Source organism: Marmota monax, unplaced genomic scaffold, assembly GCF_021218885.2.
Source record: "Marmota monax isolate L192 unplaced genomic scaffold, Marmota_monax_Labrador192_F-V1.1 WCK01_AAM20220418_F8-fsc00061, whole genome shotgun sequence".
In the NCBI taxonomy this organism is placed as follows: Eukaryota; Metazoa; Chordata; class Mammalia; order Rodentia; family Sciuridae; genus Marmota; species Marmota monax.
In genome coordinates this window covers 8910662-8927569 of record NW_026695230.1, presented here as the reverse complement: position 1 = coordinate 8927569, position 16908 = coordinate 8910662, and the positions used below count along the sequence as shown (strand labels likewise).

General features: G+C 49.1%; 1 protein-coding gene across 3 annotated transcripts in view; it reads right to left on the bottom strand.

The window, feature by feature from the left end:
• The window catches only part of Abcc8 (ATP binding cassette subfamily C member 8), a 74320-nt gene extending 57689 nt beyond the window's left edge, over positions 1 to 16631 (bottom strand). For all 3 annotated transcript variants that reach the window (XM_046438330.2, XM_046438331.2, XM_046438332.2), the window contains exons 1-6: positions 16420 to 16631; positions 14990 to 15131; positions 11488 to 11609; positions 6397 to 6563; positions 4487 to 4729; positions 3416 to 3604 (exon numbers count right to left, since the gene is read on the bottom strand). In XM_046438330.2, coding sequence (XP_046294286.1) covers positions 3416 to 3604; positions 4487 to 4729; positions 6397 to 6563; positions 11488 to 11609; positions 14990 to 15131; positions 16420 to 16567 — 1011 coding nt within the window. In that variant the 5' untranslated portion in view covers positions 16568 to 16631. The remainder of the gene's footprint in view (positions 1 to 3415; positions 3605 to 4486; positions 4730 to 6396; positions 6564 to 11487; positions 11610 to 14989; positions 15132 to 16419) is intronic.
• Between the last annotated feature and the right edge of the window lie 277 nt (positions 16632 to 16908).

The following is a 16908-nucleotide window of genomic DNA, read 5'->3' as shown; positions in this document are numbered from 1 at the left end:
AACACCCCAAAGTCACAGCAACACCAATGCATTTAAGTCCATTAAGATACCCATAGTGGGGGCTGGAGCGGTGGCTCATTGGCAGAGTGCCTGCCTATCATGTGCGAGGCACTGGGTTCAATTCTCAGCCCCACATATAAATAAATAAAATAAAGTCCATTGACAACTAAAAATTATTTTAAAAAAAAGATATCCATAGTGATAGCCCAAAGTATAGCTCCCCAAACAGGAATGAAAACACATGCTACACATACACACACACACACACAGACACACACACACATACAGAAGGGGGGGGGAGAAAGGTACTCTGAGGGACAAAGGAGAACACACATATAAAACTATAAATAGAGCTCATTTGGAAACACACTCACACAATTCACAAGCCTATACATTTGCCCAGTGAGGTTTTTAGGCTGTTGAGGTTTGGCCCTTAGGTCAACCCAGACTGTTCTTTCTTTTTCTGGCTCAGCTGACCGCCCTGAGCAGGGCTGGCAGGTTTCAGACACCAGCAATTCTCCGTGAATCCAGTTCTCTCACCCTCCAGCCAGATCAGTGGCATCTGCGGCAAGGTGACAGATTGGGAGTGGGGGGTTGGGCAGGAGAGGGGGATGGAGAGAACTAGATCATGGGCGGAGTCCAGCCTGGATCCCAGCTTTCCCTAGGGAGTGATGGGGAAGGTGCATCAGCGACCTGTCAGGTCACAACAGTAACTAAAGAAGTCAGAGAGGTTCATCTGTGTGGATGCCAAGTGCCAAGTGTGTCTTGCCAAACTAGGTGTCCTGGAAGTGGGGAGAGGACAGGGCAGCCACTGATAAGGAATAAACAATGGGTGTCCTGCAGTAGGATGGATTCAGGTGGGGCTTTCTCACCCAGTCACTGTTCACCACCCGGCATATAGCTAGGGGGCTTCCTTCTTCATAGGTTCATAGGACCAGGAAAGCACCTGACTCTGCATTAGACCTGCTTGGAAGCAGGGAGATGAATCAAATAAGCTCAGTAAGTGACCCCTTTCCCCCATTTTCTGGACTCAGAAGCCCGAATGAGAATCAAGCCATATCCCAGGCAACCACATCATTGAGCGCTCTTTTCTGCAGATGTTGGAGAGTGTATTTACTTTCAACTCTCGTTTCTATGTCGGAAATTTGCTGATTGTATTTGAGCTGCAGGGAACAAATATTAAATCTGATAAAGCCTGCTGCCATTGAGGCAGGGCCATCTGTCCGAGGGATTTATGTGTTGATAAGGAACTGGGACAAGAACATTCCAATGAGAGAGCAATAAATCCTAGGGTTTGTGTATAAATAAAGAGAAAAAGAGATGGCAAAGGTAATGCTCAGATGAACTAAAAGTTTAAGTGTTGTTCTCACCATCTCTGGAATAACCTGCTATGCACTTCCACCTTTGAAGAATTCTCCAAGGGTTTTAGGAAACACAGGAAGAAGAAGAAGATGTGAACAAGTTGATAAGGGCTCTGGCCCCTGTCATTTCCCCCTAATATTAACAACTGGCTTCATGTAGCTGTAAGATTGTCAATGGAGAGTATTCTGGGGTTGCTTATGGTTAGACTAAAGCTGACACTTCTGTGGATAAGAAAAGTGACCACTCCCCCTTCTTTTTTGGGCCAAGTAAAGACCAAAGGCTCCAAAGGCTAGAAAAGACCTCAAAATCCATCAAAGTTTAAGTAAGCAAAATGAATTCTCACACTATTAATTGAATAAGAAATTTCCCCATATGTCCAACTCCTGTCAAGGTCCCATTCAAACACCTCTCCTCTGTGAAGCTGTCCGTGACCACTGGCTGAACTAGTCACTTCCTCTTTCCACAGTTTCATGTGTAATCCTCCTTATAGTTATATGGAACATACAGCATAAACATATTTTATAAAGATTTCTCTCTCCCTCACAATCCTTGAAGCCAAAGTTTATGGTTGGATGATAACAGTTAATTTAGTAACTTGATTGAAAGTGTCCAGACTATGGATTCAAATCCTGACTCTGTTACTAACTAGCTGAAAGACCTGGAGAAAGCTACTTAACATCTCTGAACCCCAAGTTTCTGATCTGTAAAATGGGGATAAGAATACATATCTCATGAATATGGATATAGTAATTATACCCCAATATATCTATTTTAAAAAAAGAAACCCAAAAGAACCAAAGGGTTCTTTTAGAGATTCAATGAGATAACACATGGGTGACCCCTGTGCACAGTGAGGTATGTACTAAGCAGCCACTAAGTGTGTGTTACTGTTGTTAACAGTCCTCGTCCTAACCAGTGCTTCTATATTCTCATAGCCCCAGCTAGGTCTGGTACACAATAGCTTTCAATAAATATTTGCTGAATAAATCAGACAAACAGATTCGGTACATCTCATATTTCTGACCAAGAATGCTCAGCTGACTAATTATATCTCCAGAAAAATTAACATATACCTCCCGAGGATTAACTGCAATCTGCAAATTTAGCACTGGTGAGATGAATTAACATTACACAAGGAGTGTCTTAAATTATTAAGAGTCCTACTTATTAATTCTCTGCATCACTTTTGGACTGTCTGGGTTAAAATGTTATAATGACTTCTTCACAGAGAAAAGAAAACCTTGAGTCTTATAAGGTGCAAGAAGTTTTTCATTTTGTGGTCATCTGAACCTAAGTGGCTGAAAAGAATAAAGTATCCCTCTGCTCCCAAAGTGGCTGCCATTGGCCCTCAAGCAGGGAAAATAAACCCCAGAAAAAATTCTCCTCTCTTTTGTCCAAAACATTTCAGTTTGTAGCATCTTTGAAGATGGAAAGACCATTGGACATCATCTAGTCTAGTGGGTTTAAAGTATGTTTAAGCAATGGAACCTTTTGTTAAAGAGAAGCTTTAATGGAAAAGTCCAACATTTTAATAGAACTGGGGAAACTCTGAATGAAATTTGCAGTTGAGGAGAAAAAAAGCCCCACCCTGGAGGCTTCCTTCATCCCTTCCCTTTGATAGCAGTCTCCAAGATGCTCCTGCAGAACTTCAAGAGCTAGGGGAAGCAGAATGGAAGAAGACAGAGTCCTGCAAACTTTTTCTGAGTCAATTAGGAGGACCAGGACATAACACACATAACAAACCATAGGAGCTCTAGGCATAGGGCAAACACATGAACTTCCTGCAACTTTCTGATTGACTTTGCAAGAGGAGCAGTTAATGACAACGATGGTGGGGTAAGCAAAGCCAAGTGTCATGTGATTCTTGAAGCACAAGTTCACCTCTTGACATTTTGGTTGACCAGATACAGAGCATCCTCTGCAGGGGGATGTTGCTGAGGGCTTTGTGCATATGTACAATGGCCTCTTGCAATCTCATGCACAGCTGTGTAGACAGCTGTGAGATAAACAAGCCTTCTAAAAGGTGCCCTGCCCTAACCCAGGGGCAGCCTACCTTGGGCTGGAAGTCGTGGTTCTCCTTCCCAAGGTGGTCCACAATCCCAAAGATGCACAGTGGCCCGGCAAAGCCCAGCAAGTCAGCCAAGATACGGAAAGTGCTGCTCAGGACCAGGCGCCTCCCGAAGGCATGGCAGAGTGCCCGCCAGATGGCCCGGGCACCCTGGGTGCTCTGTGCATCCTTCCGCTGCCCAGAGAGATCCATAGCCAGGTCAGAGTGGCTGGGGACTCATTCATGACAGAGCCCAGCCTCCCAGAATTCCCCTGGCTCCTGATTCCTGGGAAAATCCAATGGTTACATCCTTGACAAACAGGTAAGCTCTAGGAAGAAATCACTAAGTGCATGGTTGGGGTGGGTCCTATCAACACCAACAGGGTCTTGATAGGGAAACGGAGGTCAGAGGATTGATCAAGATCACACAGCTGGTTGGGAACTCTCTGATGAGAACATGGCATGTGCCACATTCATTCATCACCATCCACCACCATGTCTGTCTTGGTGTCCCCATGGTGCCAGGGTGGAGGCAGTATAAAGGATCACTGGACTGGGAGTCAGGAGACTAGTTCTGCCACCTACCAGCTGTGGGTCAGCTCTGGGCAGGTCATGGCCTTTGTCAGGGCTTCAGCTTCCTCTTCACTAATATGGGGAGATCTCTGCCTGGCCAAACTCATAGTCATTGTAGGGATCAAGCCAATGCCCTACATCCCTACTGGGTGAAAATTCCCTCCCTTATAATCAATAAACTCCAGAGGGAAGAACATGAGGCACAGGGGAGTCCGGTGGGATCACTTTTCTTACCAGGCCTCAGTTTCCCCATCCACAGTGAGGATGTTGAACCAGATGACCTGTCTAAACCGTAAGGGCCATTCCAATTGTGACCATCCTATGAATTTTTAGTACTGGACTTGTCCCTGGTTTACTGTGACTCAGGACAATGCTCTTTCTTTCACTGGACCTCAGTTTCCCCAGGTTTCCTACCAGGGATTTGACCTGATGCTTTCTGAGGTCCCTGTCTGTCACTCTAAACTGGTGTGCAGGGAATGGATGGTGTGGTCACACCCCACTGACCGCCTGGGCATCAAAGGCCTCGCAGAGCCGTCGGTAGTTGGTGAGGGCCCTCATGGCGATGGGCAGTTTCCCGATGGCTCGCAGGTCGATGGGCTTCTTGTGGGCTGTCTTGATGAAGGCATTCATCCACCAGTAGGTGCCCTTGGACAGCAGGTTCACGAACGGCTGTAGGAAGCGCACCCCCAGATCCTGCAGGTCCTCAGGGGGTTTTACCTCCCTTGGTGTCTTGAAGAAGATGTATCTCTGTGGAGCACAAGGCCATGGGGAATGGATAAGTGCAGCTCCTCACCACCCCCAACTTTGCCCATCAAGGATCAGGGCTGTGACATCCCACATTTGACTTCTAATGGACGTGGCCATCTCTGGCCTGTGATTATTTCCAGGAGAAGGATTTCTCAACACCTCTGGACCACTGATGCCAGGGCCTTCTCACTTTGTAGCTATTCACTGAGGTCCATTCTGAATCCCATTGGCTGGGCTGGCCTGGGTCTAGGCTGGGTTGGGAAAAAACAGGGGTCTCCCATATACTGTCAATGAGATAATATGGTGCCCACAGATCTGAGGGCACCATGGTGTTTCATTTGGAGTTCACAGCACTTGAAGTTATGCAGAGCAGGTTCCAGTCCTTCCTCCTCCACATACTAGCAAGGTATTTTTGGACAGGCCTCATGGACAGTGTTTCTCCGCCTCTACGGGGGTGGAACTTGCTTCCAGGATTGCTGTGAAGGTCAGCCCGAGGGTGGGAATGTAAGGGGCTTTGTTTCCCCTGGATCACCAACCAAGAGCAAAGGAACCAGAGAAATGAAAATTAAAGTAACCCTTTAGACTCATGGAAGGCCCAGATGAGAAAGGGCCACCACCCTTTCTGGAGGGTGGGAAAAGGTATTCTCAGTCATTGCAGTTGGACTGCAGACTTTCTGGATGGGCAATATGCAATATTGATTAAAATTTAAAATACACAGACCCTTTGAGCCAGAAATTCCACTCCTTGGACTCTTTCCCATAGAAATAAAAGCAAGGATACATAAAGATACAAGTATTTCAATACACCATTGTCTGTTAAGGCAAGAACTTGGCAACAAAGTGAAAGTCTATTAGTAGGGTGAAAACTGAATAAATTACAGCTCATCTACCTGATGGTCTGTTATGCTGCCATTAAGAAAATGGCACTGACTGTATCGGTGTGTTCGAAGGCATCTTAAATGATATTTGTTGGGTGAGAAAAGCATGATGCAGAAAACAATTGTATAATATGATGTGATTTTTATAAAATAAAGGGGAAAAGTGTATATATTTTATACATGTGGAGCAAAACAATACTGAATAGATATTTATTTAGATTGATGAGGGGTATTATGTTAATAAAAACACAGTATGGAAAGAAACAGGATTGTTCATCTGAGCTATGCAGGAAGGTGGGGACAGGGGCAGAGGGAGGAGAAGGTCGGAGTCTGGGGTGGAGAAGAGAGAAGGAAGGGGGTGGGAAGACACAGGAGAACCAAACACAAGACATGTGCGCAGTCACGGCTACCCATTCATACATATGTATGACTCTATGAATACATTTAAGCACCAACAACCCTGAGATAAAGAAACTGGGAGAAGACAGTGCAGGAAGTGTTTTTTTTTTCCTCTCTGTGGGAGTCAACCCATTCTTTAACCTCAGCTAACCATGTCCTCACCCGCCACCCCTTGGGGAGCCTGGAGTAGAAGGACTGGGCCAATGGAAAGGCTCTCCTGACACCTCTCCCCCCAACCTCCCCTCCCCTTTTGGGGCAGCTGAAGCAAGCTGGCTACTTCTTGGTCTTGGCCAAGCTGCAGGGTAGGGGCTAAACCTAAGGGTCTCACAGCAGTCAGACCACCACCCACTTCCCACCCTGACCCAGGTTGTTCTCAGGTGGCTTGCTTACCCTCACCCTGATGACATTGAGCTCCACGAGAAGTAACATCCCATACAGGATCACCAGCAGCCCGGTGAGGCAGAAGCGCAGCTGCGAGAAGCCAATGGCGTGGTCGTAGAACTTGACAAACTTGATGGTCTTGGTGATGAAGGCCAAGGTCCAGTAAATGAGCAGGGCTAACAAGGAGAGATAGGACAACATGGAGGTTGTATGTGCAAGTTCACATGTATGAGCACTTGTGTGTGCAACTATGTGGGAGAGGAGCAAGAATGACATGTAGGGGAGGCAGAGGTGTGCGTGCACACATTCGTGATGAGGGAACGTGCAGGTATGACTATACCAGAGTGTGTCCCTTTGACGTGAAGTATGTTTATGACAGGCAATGTTCAAAACCATGAATGAGGTCATAAGTCAAACTGGTCAGATGAATCTCCCTTAAATAATAATGAGAATAGGAAGATTATACGTTGAATTTAACTATGTTATAGGCACCATGCCAAGTGAGCACTTTAAACACATGATCTCATTTATTTCTCACAATAACCTTGTAAGGAAAGCATTGCTGTCACCCCCAATTTATCAAAGGAATTGAGGCTCAGAAAAGTTAGGTAATTGATCCAAGGTCACAAAGCCATTAAATGGCAGAGCTACTCTAATACCAGAGGTCATACACATATGCTCCCTGCTGTAACAACTTCCCAGTTGAATTTCCAAGCCGGAGAGCTCTTATAAGTCATTCAATGCAGCCTGTTTGCTTTAAAGATGAGGAATCTAAGGCCTAGAGAGAGGAGGTGACTGTTGCAAAATTGCTGCCTGTTCCTGGCAGAGAGAGGGTGAGGGCTCAGGTCACTGTCCTCACAGTTCAGAGCCCACCACAGCATGATGCTCCTTGTAAGCCTGGGAGGTAGGGGACGCAGGAAAAAATAAGTCACAGTCCTGTAAGGCAGTGCAGCAGAGTGGTTAGAGGTCTGTGGCCAGATATGCATGGGTTCCGATCCTGTAGCATAACTGCTGTGTGGCTTTGGAGTAGGCATGCAACCCCTCTATGCCTCAGTTTCCTCATCCATTAAATGGGGATAACAATAGCACTACTTTGAAGGCTGTTGGAGCAACATAAGGAAAGTGTTTAGCACAGTGAGCCTGGCACATAATGATGCTCTTAGGACATCAACTGTTGACATTTTTATTTTCTTTAGATTTCAGATTTGGGGCCAAGTGAACATTAGAAACTATCTGTGGATTCTATCACAAATTATCATCCCTCCCCCTAATCCACTATCAGCTTGGGGGGAAAACACCAGCAACAGCTAGTTATGTCATCTTTAGAGGTGCTTTGGCATTGGTAGCCCCTGCCCTCCCTGTTCCTACCGTCATGTGCAATAAGGTCAGCCCCAGACTCCTAGAGCTTCTCTTGAGGTGCCCTTCAGTGAGTGAAGGAGACCTGCTGCCTGCTCACCATCCCAGGGATGCCAGGCCTGCTCCTGGGGACAAAAGCAGAGATCTGTCCAGTCTTACCCTGGACTGAGAAGCAGGTCAAAATATTGGGCCCCACTGTACCACCAGGGTTCAGCATGCCCAGAAGGGCTGACTCTGTCTAGGTCCTTGGGTGAGGCACAAGGATAGTGGGGCAGAACCCCTCAGGGCTGCAATTTTGTCCCTCAAAGCTTGGTCTGGGCTCTAAGTCACAAGGAATCCACAGCAGGAGGCCTTCCCCTGCCTCCATGACTCTACTCTCCCAACAGATTTTCTCTCAGGCATCAGGACCTCCTAGCCTTGATGAAGGCTGCCAAGTGGGGCTGAGACTTGAAAATGTGCCTTACGTGGTCTTGCCCTGACACTTAACAGATGTGGTCCGATTTGATCTTCTTAACAACACTGTGGCTTAGGTAGGGTTGTTGTTCCTGCCCAGATTAGGAAACTGAGGCTCAGAGAGCCTGAGGGTCTCATTCAAGGTCACAGAGGGGGTCAGTGGTAGACCCAGGACCAAGCCCAGAATCATGTCCACAGTCCTGTCCTGCAGTGCCAAGCCACACATAGCAGCACTCAGCAAATGCTTAGTGCTTGACTGAGAGAAGAGGGAAATGTTCAGGAGAAAGAGGTGTTGAGAGGGGGCTGCCAGTGAGCTCTAAGCTCTGGATTCCCCTGAACCCTCCTGCTCCCCACTTCCTCTCTCTCTGTTCGGCACCCCTCCCTACCAAATTCAGTTTTACTCCCCAATACATTGACTCTCCCCACTGCTGTCCATCCCAGGCCACCATCTATCTCCTCTGAACCACTTCAAGAGCCCCCCACTGGCTCCCCCACTTCCCCTCCTCCAATATGGCTTCCATAAAGCAATAAACATGGTCACCTTTAAAACACCTCAATGCGCCCATGTTCACAGCAACATTATGCGTAATAGTCAAGAGGTGGAAGCAACCCAAATGTGCACTGATGATGGATGGGTATCACAATATGGAATCTCCATCCATTGGAATATCACTCAGCCTTTGGAAGGCAGAAAATTATCACACATGTGACAACACGGATGGACCTGGAATATCTTATACTAAGGGAAATAAGCCGATCACAAAAGGACAAACAATGCATGATTCCACTGAGGTCAGTTCCTGGAGGAGTCAAATTCACAGAGACAGAAAGTAGAATGGTGGTTGCCCAAGGCTGAGGCGAGGAAGAATGGGGAGCTGTTGTTTAATGAGTCTAGAATTTTAGTTTGGGAAGATGCAAAGATTTTCTGAGGATGGATGATGGTGATAGGAGTGAAACAAAGTGAATTTACATAATGTCACAGAACTGAATGCTTAACAGTGACTAAAATGGTAAATTTTATGTTATGCATATGGTAACCCACCTCCCCCCACTACTCTCAATGGACTCCCATTGCTTTTCCAACAAAGACCCATGCCAGTGGTGTATCCTTTGAGGCCCTGCCTGGTGTAGGCCTCACCTGCAGCTCCAAGCTTCAAAGCTCAGCTCACTTCTGTTCTCTACTCCAACTACCTTTTTTCTTCCAGATTCCCTACTAGGCTTTGTTTGTACTGCCTCAGGGCCTTTGCCCATGCTGTTGACGCTGCCTGAAGCACTGAAGAGTGCTCCTAGGTCCAGCTCTCAGCTCAAGCATGTCTTTTCCCATAGACTGTTTTCCTTGGCCTCATCTGGAGTCTCAGGACAATGATTCTTTCATGGAATAACATGAGCCACATCAAGGTTCACTTTCCTATGGATTCCAGACCTGTGACCAGACATCAGCTCCTTAGAGGATTGGTTATTTCCCTAATATCCACTGCCCTCATCCCTGTAGTTCCTAGGTGCATCTCCTTCACTTTTCTGCCTCTATGGAGCCTCTTTTCAAGTGGCCAAACTCCAAACAAGGAGATGGAGGGAGAAAGTCCTAGTTCCTTGGGAAAGGACTAATCCATCCATGAGTGGCAATTTGTGCTTCAAAGAGAGAGCATCACATGCTTGCTGGAGAATGAGAAAATGAAATCACCAGATGCTGAGGGCGTATTGCCAGGGGGCACCAGTCAGCCAGGCCCTGGTGGTTAATGCAGGGCTCTCTGTAGATGAGGAACTGCTTCAGAAACTGGAGCAGGGGGCTCTCTGAATCCTCTTACCCTCCTTCTCCAAGTCCCCATCCACACTCACATGGAAATCTTGGGGTGATCATGTGGATGATCCCGATGCAGCTCAGATCCCACCTCACACAGGAAGGGTGCCCTGTGACTAGGTAACAAAACACCTTTGCCTCCCAATGACACAGCAATGTCATGGCTTAGCACAGAGTATTCCGATATTGATTAAATGCTGTGATTCCTAAAAATCTCAGTCTGACTTAATGACACACCCTCTGACTGCCAGATGTGTAGCCCTGGTCTTTGATTCCTAGGCTAAGCCTGCACAGAGGCAGATCTTTGGCTTTATAAGTTTGGCCCAAAGGATGTAGCCTGAGGATCAGAAACTGGAGGCTGTGTATATGTCAAGTTGCAGCTTCGCCACCTGATGAGCTGGGTAAACTGGTGCAAATCACTTAACCTCTGAGCCTCAATTTTCTGATCTGTAAAGGGGAAACACTAGTGGGACCTACCTCACAGAGTTGTAACGATTAAATGCTTAGGAAAGAGCCTGGCCTATGGTAAGTCCTCAGTGAGTACTGGTATTAATTTTAACCGCTCTGAATTTTATGTCTGCCTGTGTAGCACAAGGATGCTACCAGCATCAACAGAGCTAGTCGTAGGAATGAAGACAGACAGGCAAGTAAGGGCAGCACCGAGCCTGGAACCACAGTGCACACTTGATGAAGTCCAGCAGTCACTGTGAAGTCAGAACTTGCAAGTGGGCACTGCTTCCTGAATCTCTAAGTGCTGGCAAACCTCAGGCTCTGGTCCCGGGGTCTTTCTCTTCTCTCTCCAGATGATTTCATTCAGGCTCAAGCATTAGATGCCTTAGACCCACCATGGCTGAATGTATCTCCTGCCCTGACCTCCCTCTGAATGCCAACTCTTTGATCAACAACCCACTCAACCCTGGAGCTGGCTGTCTCAGAGACGTGATAAACTCAACATGCCCCAAACACAAAACTTGATTCTGGGCCAACCCCCAAGCCCTTCTTCTGTGCCATATTGGTTATTAGCACCACCATCACCAAGAGCTCAGGTCTCCCCTGGGAGTCTCCCTTACTCCTTTCCTGGCCCCTGACCTCACCTCCTTCACTCTTGCTCCTGCTTGTTGGGCTGAGCCCACGCTGGCCTCTTTACCAAGTTTGTTCTTATCAGAAGGCCTTTGTGCTGTCTGTTCCCCTGCATGGAACACCCTTTCCCCAAATATCTACACGCTCACTCTTGGCTGAGCTTCCTTGACCACCTTTTGTAGATAGTGATGCTGCCATCACTCTCTACCCTTACCCAGCTTGATTTTCTTCACAGTATGCCACCACCTATTTGTTCATTACTGTCTTTGTCATCAGACTGTAAGCTCCGTGAAGGCAGATCTTTTCTATTTCATTTCTGAATCTCTGGCACCCAGAACAGTGCCTAGCACACAATAAGTCCTCAGCAAAACATTATCTGAAGGAATAAATGAAGATGCCCCCTCCTCCCCTACCAATCAGCAGCTTGGGGAAGTTGGAGGTCTCGATGTTATGATAGTAGACCACGGAAGTGACAGCAGCCATGAACGCCATCCCAGCTGGCATGTACAGGTGAAGATGGCGGGATTCCGTCACCCTGAGATGGGGGAGAGAGAGAAAGAGAAGGAGTGAGAGGATGTGGATATGGTGAATATTCCAGTAGAGAACCCAGGCCTTGGGCTTACTGCTCAGCACACAGTAGGGCCTCGGATGATGACCACAGCTCCACTTCATATTCTGGCAGTTCTGCACAGCCCATACCCCAAGCAGCCATTAGCTGAGGACCCAGGAATGCAGAAGCAAAGCTCCGAGGGCTCCGTGTTCAGGTCTTGGGATTCATGAGCCTCTCTCCCTGAGTTCATGTTGCGGAGCTTTGGCAGTGGCCACTGTGAAGGCTGGAACCACTTCCTTGGAGTGAACACAGTTGGGTCCCTGTCCCTGAGGTCCTGTGGGCAGCACAGGGGCCTGTGCATCCCAGCTCACTTAGCAACAGCTCCATTGAACATGAGTGGCACAGGTCAGCACTGGTGATGGGATGACACTGGCAAGTGTCAATATTTGTTGAGCATTTACTCTGTGCTAGGCATGGTTTGAGCACTCAATGGCCATTCACTCACGTAACCTTCGTAAAACCCCATGAAATGGGCACTGTTAGTCTCTCCATTTTATGGTTGAGGAAACTGAGGCATAGAGAGACAAAAGACATCCAGTCACTGCCAGCTCATGCCCTTCCCACTTTAATTCACAGAGGCCTCTGGGATGGGGGACTCAGACCTGGTGGTAACCCCATAGGGAGCCTGAGCCTTCTCCCAAACCTCAGTCTTCCCCAAGACTGGAGATGAGGGTCACTTTAGCTAGTTTGATTGTGCTCCTCTGTGGATATCAAAACTAGCTTGGCTCAGCTTGGCACCAAAGGCCCACATGACGTGGCTTCCAGCTGCTTTTCCAACATTGCCGGAGCCTCCTCTTTCTGTTCTCACTGTGTTGGGAACCTTCTTCATTCCCAGAGGACTTACTTCAGCCAACTGCCTCTGGGTGCCCTAACTTGCACTGGTCTTTCAATCCAGTGTGCCAAGGGCCCCTGCCCTGGAGAAGCTGGCATCAGGAGGAGGCCACCATAACCAGAGTTTCTGTTTGACTAGGAAGTCTAGTCTAACCAAACTAGAGTTTGAAGACCACTGCCTTAACCAGCCCCCACTCCCACTTGCCCCCTAAATTTCCAGGTAGGTCTGAAGACTCAGACTGGAGTGGATAGGGGATAACACGGGGCAGGGTCTTCAACTTCTGCTGTTCATTTTCTGTGCATTTCTTTCATGTTTGCTGCTCAGGAGTGTGGGCCCACAAAGATAGGTAATACCCAGCTCAGGAGCTGACCTGTGCCCTGGGGAGGCAGTCATTTGCATTGGGCTGGTTTGAGGTACAGATGCAGCCACACACAAGAGGGGATCTTGATAACCTGCAGGAAGGAGTCTCCCATGTTCTAGTAATACACCATCTGCCCAGGGCTCTGTCACTCTGGACTTGTAGCCTATCCATTCTCTAATTTCATCCTCTATACTTTTTGGAAGCAGAAAAGCCAGGGGTTGTGATGCTTTCACTGGAAGAGAAAGAGAGGCTCAGGAAGGCTAGATGACTTGCCAAAGTCCCATAGCTGGTTCAGAGCAGTAGAACACCCAGGTTTTCCTTCCTCATGGGCAGGGTGCTTTCTTGGTCACCCTGGCTAATTAAAATCCCATGAGTACTTCTGGACTAAGGGCCCACAGGCATCCCTCCCCTCTGTAGCATTTAGGCTGCTTTGGAAAGTGTGCTGGGGTGGAGCGGGGAGGAAGACTTGTCACCTGCTAGTTAGGTAGCAGTATGCAGTATGCCCTACGGTCTTCTTGCCCGTCTGGGGAATGTGATCATCAGGAGGAGCTCCTGCCCCAAAGGCAAGCAGGTATCATAGTGATCACTGCTGGTGCCTGGATGCATGAATATTGGCCAGGGGGTTGGGATGGGGATGGTGAGGACGTGTGAGTGGGGGCTCCAGATCAGCTGCAGGAACCAGGCAGGGCTGGTAAAAGTCAAGTTTGGGCATAATCTGATTTCAGCTCAGAGGCACTGGACCTCAGATTCTCAAGCCAGATGTCCTTCCCCTGAACCATCCCCTCACCAGGCAGCCATTGTGCCTTGCAGACTTTTCCACTGTGCCTCAGTGAGATGACTGCTCCATTTCCTCTTCTGTTCCTCACTGCTGACATACTGTTTCCGGTTGCAGTTATCTCTCACCTAGACTACTGCAATCACCTCCCATGGCTGTTTCCACTTCTAGCTTCTGCCAATCTCCAACCTGCCTTGGACAGCCCTTGGGCTTCTACCTAAAAATGCTATACTGATAATATTCCTCTTCTGCTCCAAACTGCTGATCAAATCCAACCCAAACAGGCAGTGTGGGTTTTGAAGCCCTTCCAAGATGCCCAGCCCTATTTCCAAGTCTCAGCCTCCACCGCTCCCTTGTATGTGCTCAGTGCCTAGCCTGCATCACTCTTCATACCTACCTGTTTCCCTTACTCAGCCCCACTCCCCTCTAGCCTCTATCTCAAAGACCTTCTCTCCATGCCCACCTTTCCTCAAGGCCTTGACCTCTGCTACAGCACAGGTGGCTTTGTTCCTCCTCCCTTCCTCCCCAGCACTGATGCCCTCCCTCCCCTTTACTCCTCTGCTTGTGGGACCCTAGCCATCTCTCCAGGCTCAGCTCCAAAGCCCCTCAACCACAGAGCTCTTCCAACATTGCCTTCCCCAATCCTCTCAGAGTATGTACTTGTAACATGATTTTATTTATTTTTCTAAGGGCTTAAAAAATGTTTGTGGAGCCTTCATGTGTCTTGTACTGTGAATACAAAGATGAATAAGAACCAGATTCTAAGCCAGAGGCCTTTCTGACTCTGGAGATGGTTTTGCAGTTAGGTCCAAACTTTAACATACAGTATCACCTGTGCAGTAGCTAAGAGTGAAACATAGGATATGAGGCCCACAAGAAAAGTGGGTGCAGGGAAAAGGCTATTGGGAATGAGGTGAGAGGCAGGGGCTGCATCTTTTGAGCAACTGAGAACCAAGGAAAGGCCTTAAGAAAGAGCGAGTGACACACTTAGTCTCCCCCCACCCCACCCTAAGAAGATAGCAACTGCAGCTTGTGGAAGAGGTCTGGTATCTTTTATAGGAGTTGAGGCATTCTAATAAGCTCTAGCATTATTTCACTAAGTGTTGGCATACACATCTCTGTTCCCTCTATCCTCCAGGACTGAGGACAGGGCCTGGGTCTCATGTGTGTGTGTAATGCCTGGCAGAGAAATCTTTGTACACTTTACGCTAAGTAAAGAGTTGCTAGATTTAATAGCAAATGATACTGGTTCATGGAAGGCAGGTGTGGTGGGGTCTCCTGGGCCTTTCCAGAGCATCCTGGAGCAGATCCACTACCCTGAGTCCACAGTCACTCACCCATCAGACAGGATGCCCTCTGCAATCTCACACACCAGTACAAAAAGCAGCATGAAGGTCAGAATCCAGCGCAGATTGTGCCCTGGGAAATGGAGCCACGTGCTGTGGTGGATGTGCACCTTGGAGCTCTGACTGCCCCATCCTGTAGGGAGAGACAGTAACAGGTAAGAAGTCTGGCCCACCTGAAGGAGGGTGCATGAGCCCCACTAGCGTTCTTGGGCACTTGGTTCACAGCAGGGTGAGGTACATATTAGTTCACCTGTTCATGAGGAGCCCCAAGGCTGGTACACACGAACTAAATATATAAGCACAAAGCCTGGATCACAGCAGGCTCATCCTGTACAGGTACCCATTTTGTATGTTGGCTTCTTGTATGATAGGTCATCAGGTCAAGAATAGAAGTATAAATGATATTTCTTTTTTTAAAATTTTTGATACAGATGTTAGCAAGTATTGTGTTTCTTTCCTATCTTTGTTATCTTGGTCAATAACTAGCAACTTATTTCTACAGCAATTTCTGTTTAAATTTAATTTTGTGACCTTCTTTCCTTTCTTCCTCAAATCTGTATATGAATTTTAAGATATACTATTTTTCTTAAAATGAATGAACACGTTCTGGGGAAGGAGGGGACACTCTGTGTTGACAAAGCTGACTGGCTGAGGCGATTCAAGGTCTTGGAGAGATAAAGAAGACCGGAGTGAAGACGCACTCATGGGTTGCCCCAATTGTGGAGCCCAACTTCGCAGAGGGATTTTAAGCAATCACACTGGGGGCCACCGGGGTCGCTGCAAGTCTCCACTCAGAGCTGCTTGGCACTGAGCTGGAGAAGTTGCACTCTGGAGACACGCGCCCTGGATGGGGATCTGAGTCCCTAGCTCCTGCCCCTCCTAACCCAGGGCACGGTCAGCCCCGGACTGTCAGAGGCTACCGACCACTGTCTGGCCCAGCCTTGGTAAAGCGCGGGGCTCTCTGGGCCTCCATTCCGGTCTTGGAAGCACAGCCTGTCCTCCTCCCAGGGCCCAGCTGTGGCTGACAGGGAGCATGCCTTGGGGGAGGGGTGACCCGGCTCCCTACACAGCACCACTGAGGGTGCAGCTGAACCCCTCCCAACCTTCCTTCCCTTACGAAGACCTCTGCTTTGCCCTTTCTCCACCCAGCTTTGGCCCTGAGGAGGCAAAACTTGGGGATCCTTGAGGGTCAGTAAAAGTCCGCAGTGTTTGGCTTCGGTTCGGGGACACCCCAGGAGGTGAAGGATGAGCGGGTGTGCGATTGTCGGGAACGGCGGGCGGGGCACAGAGCAGGGGACCCCAAGAAGAGGCGAGAGGCGGTCGCAGGACCGCAAGGGGACGCGGGCGGTGCGGCGCGCAGCGCCTCCTTCTCCGCCTCCTCTTCTATCCCTCCCCTCCTCCGCCGGTCGCCGCGCGCTCACCGATGAAGAGGATGGGGAAGGTGATGAAGAGCAGGAAGACATGCGGCACCACGTTGAGTGCATCCACAAAGCAGCCGTTGTTGAGGACGCCCTGGTCCACCCGGTAGGCGGCCGAGTGGTTCTCGCTGCCGCAGAAGGCCAGGGGCATGGCGGCGCGGGTGCGGGCTCGGCTCGGGCTCCGGATGGCTCCGCGCGTCTCCCGCGCCTCGGTCCCTCGCAGCTCCGCAGCCCCGCCAGCCGTCAGCAACCCCCCTCCGCCCACCGCGGGCCCCGCCCCGCCCCGCCGGCGCTCCCTCCCCCCACCCGCCCTGCTCCGCGGCCTGGCCAGGGCAGCGCGGAGCCCCACAGCCCCGCCGCACCCTCGCAGGCGTCCCCACTGTGTCGGCCCGCGCGCCCAGATGTGTGCGGGGGTCGCTTTGTGAGTGCCCCTCTGCGCACGTGCGCTGGAGTAGAGGCAGGGCAGGCGGGGTGGGGCACCCTCCTGTTTCA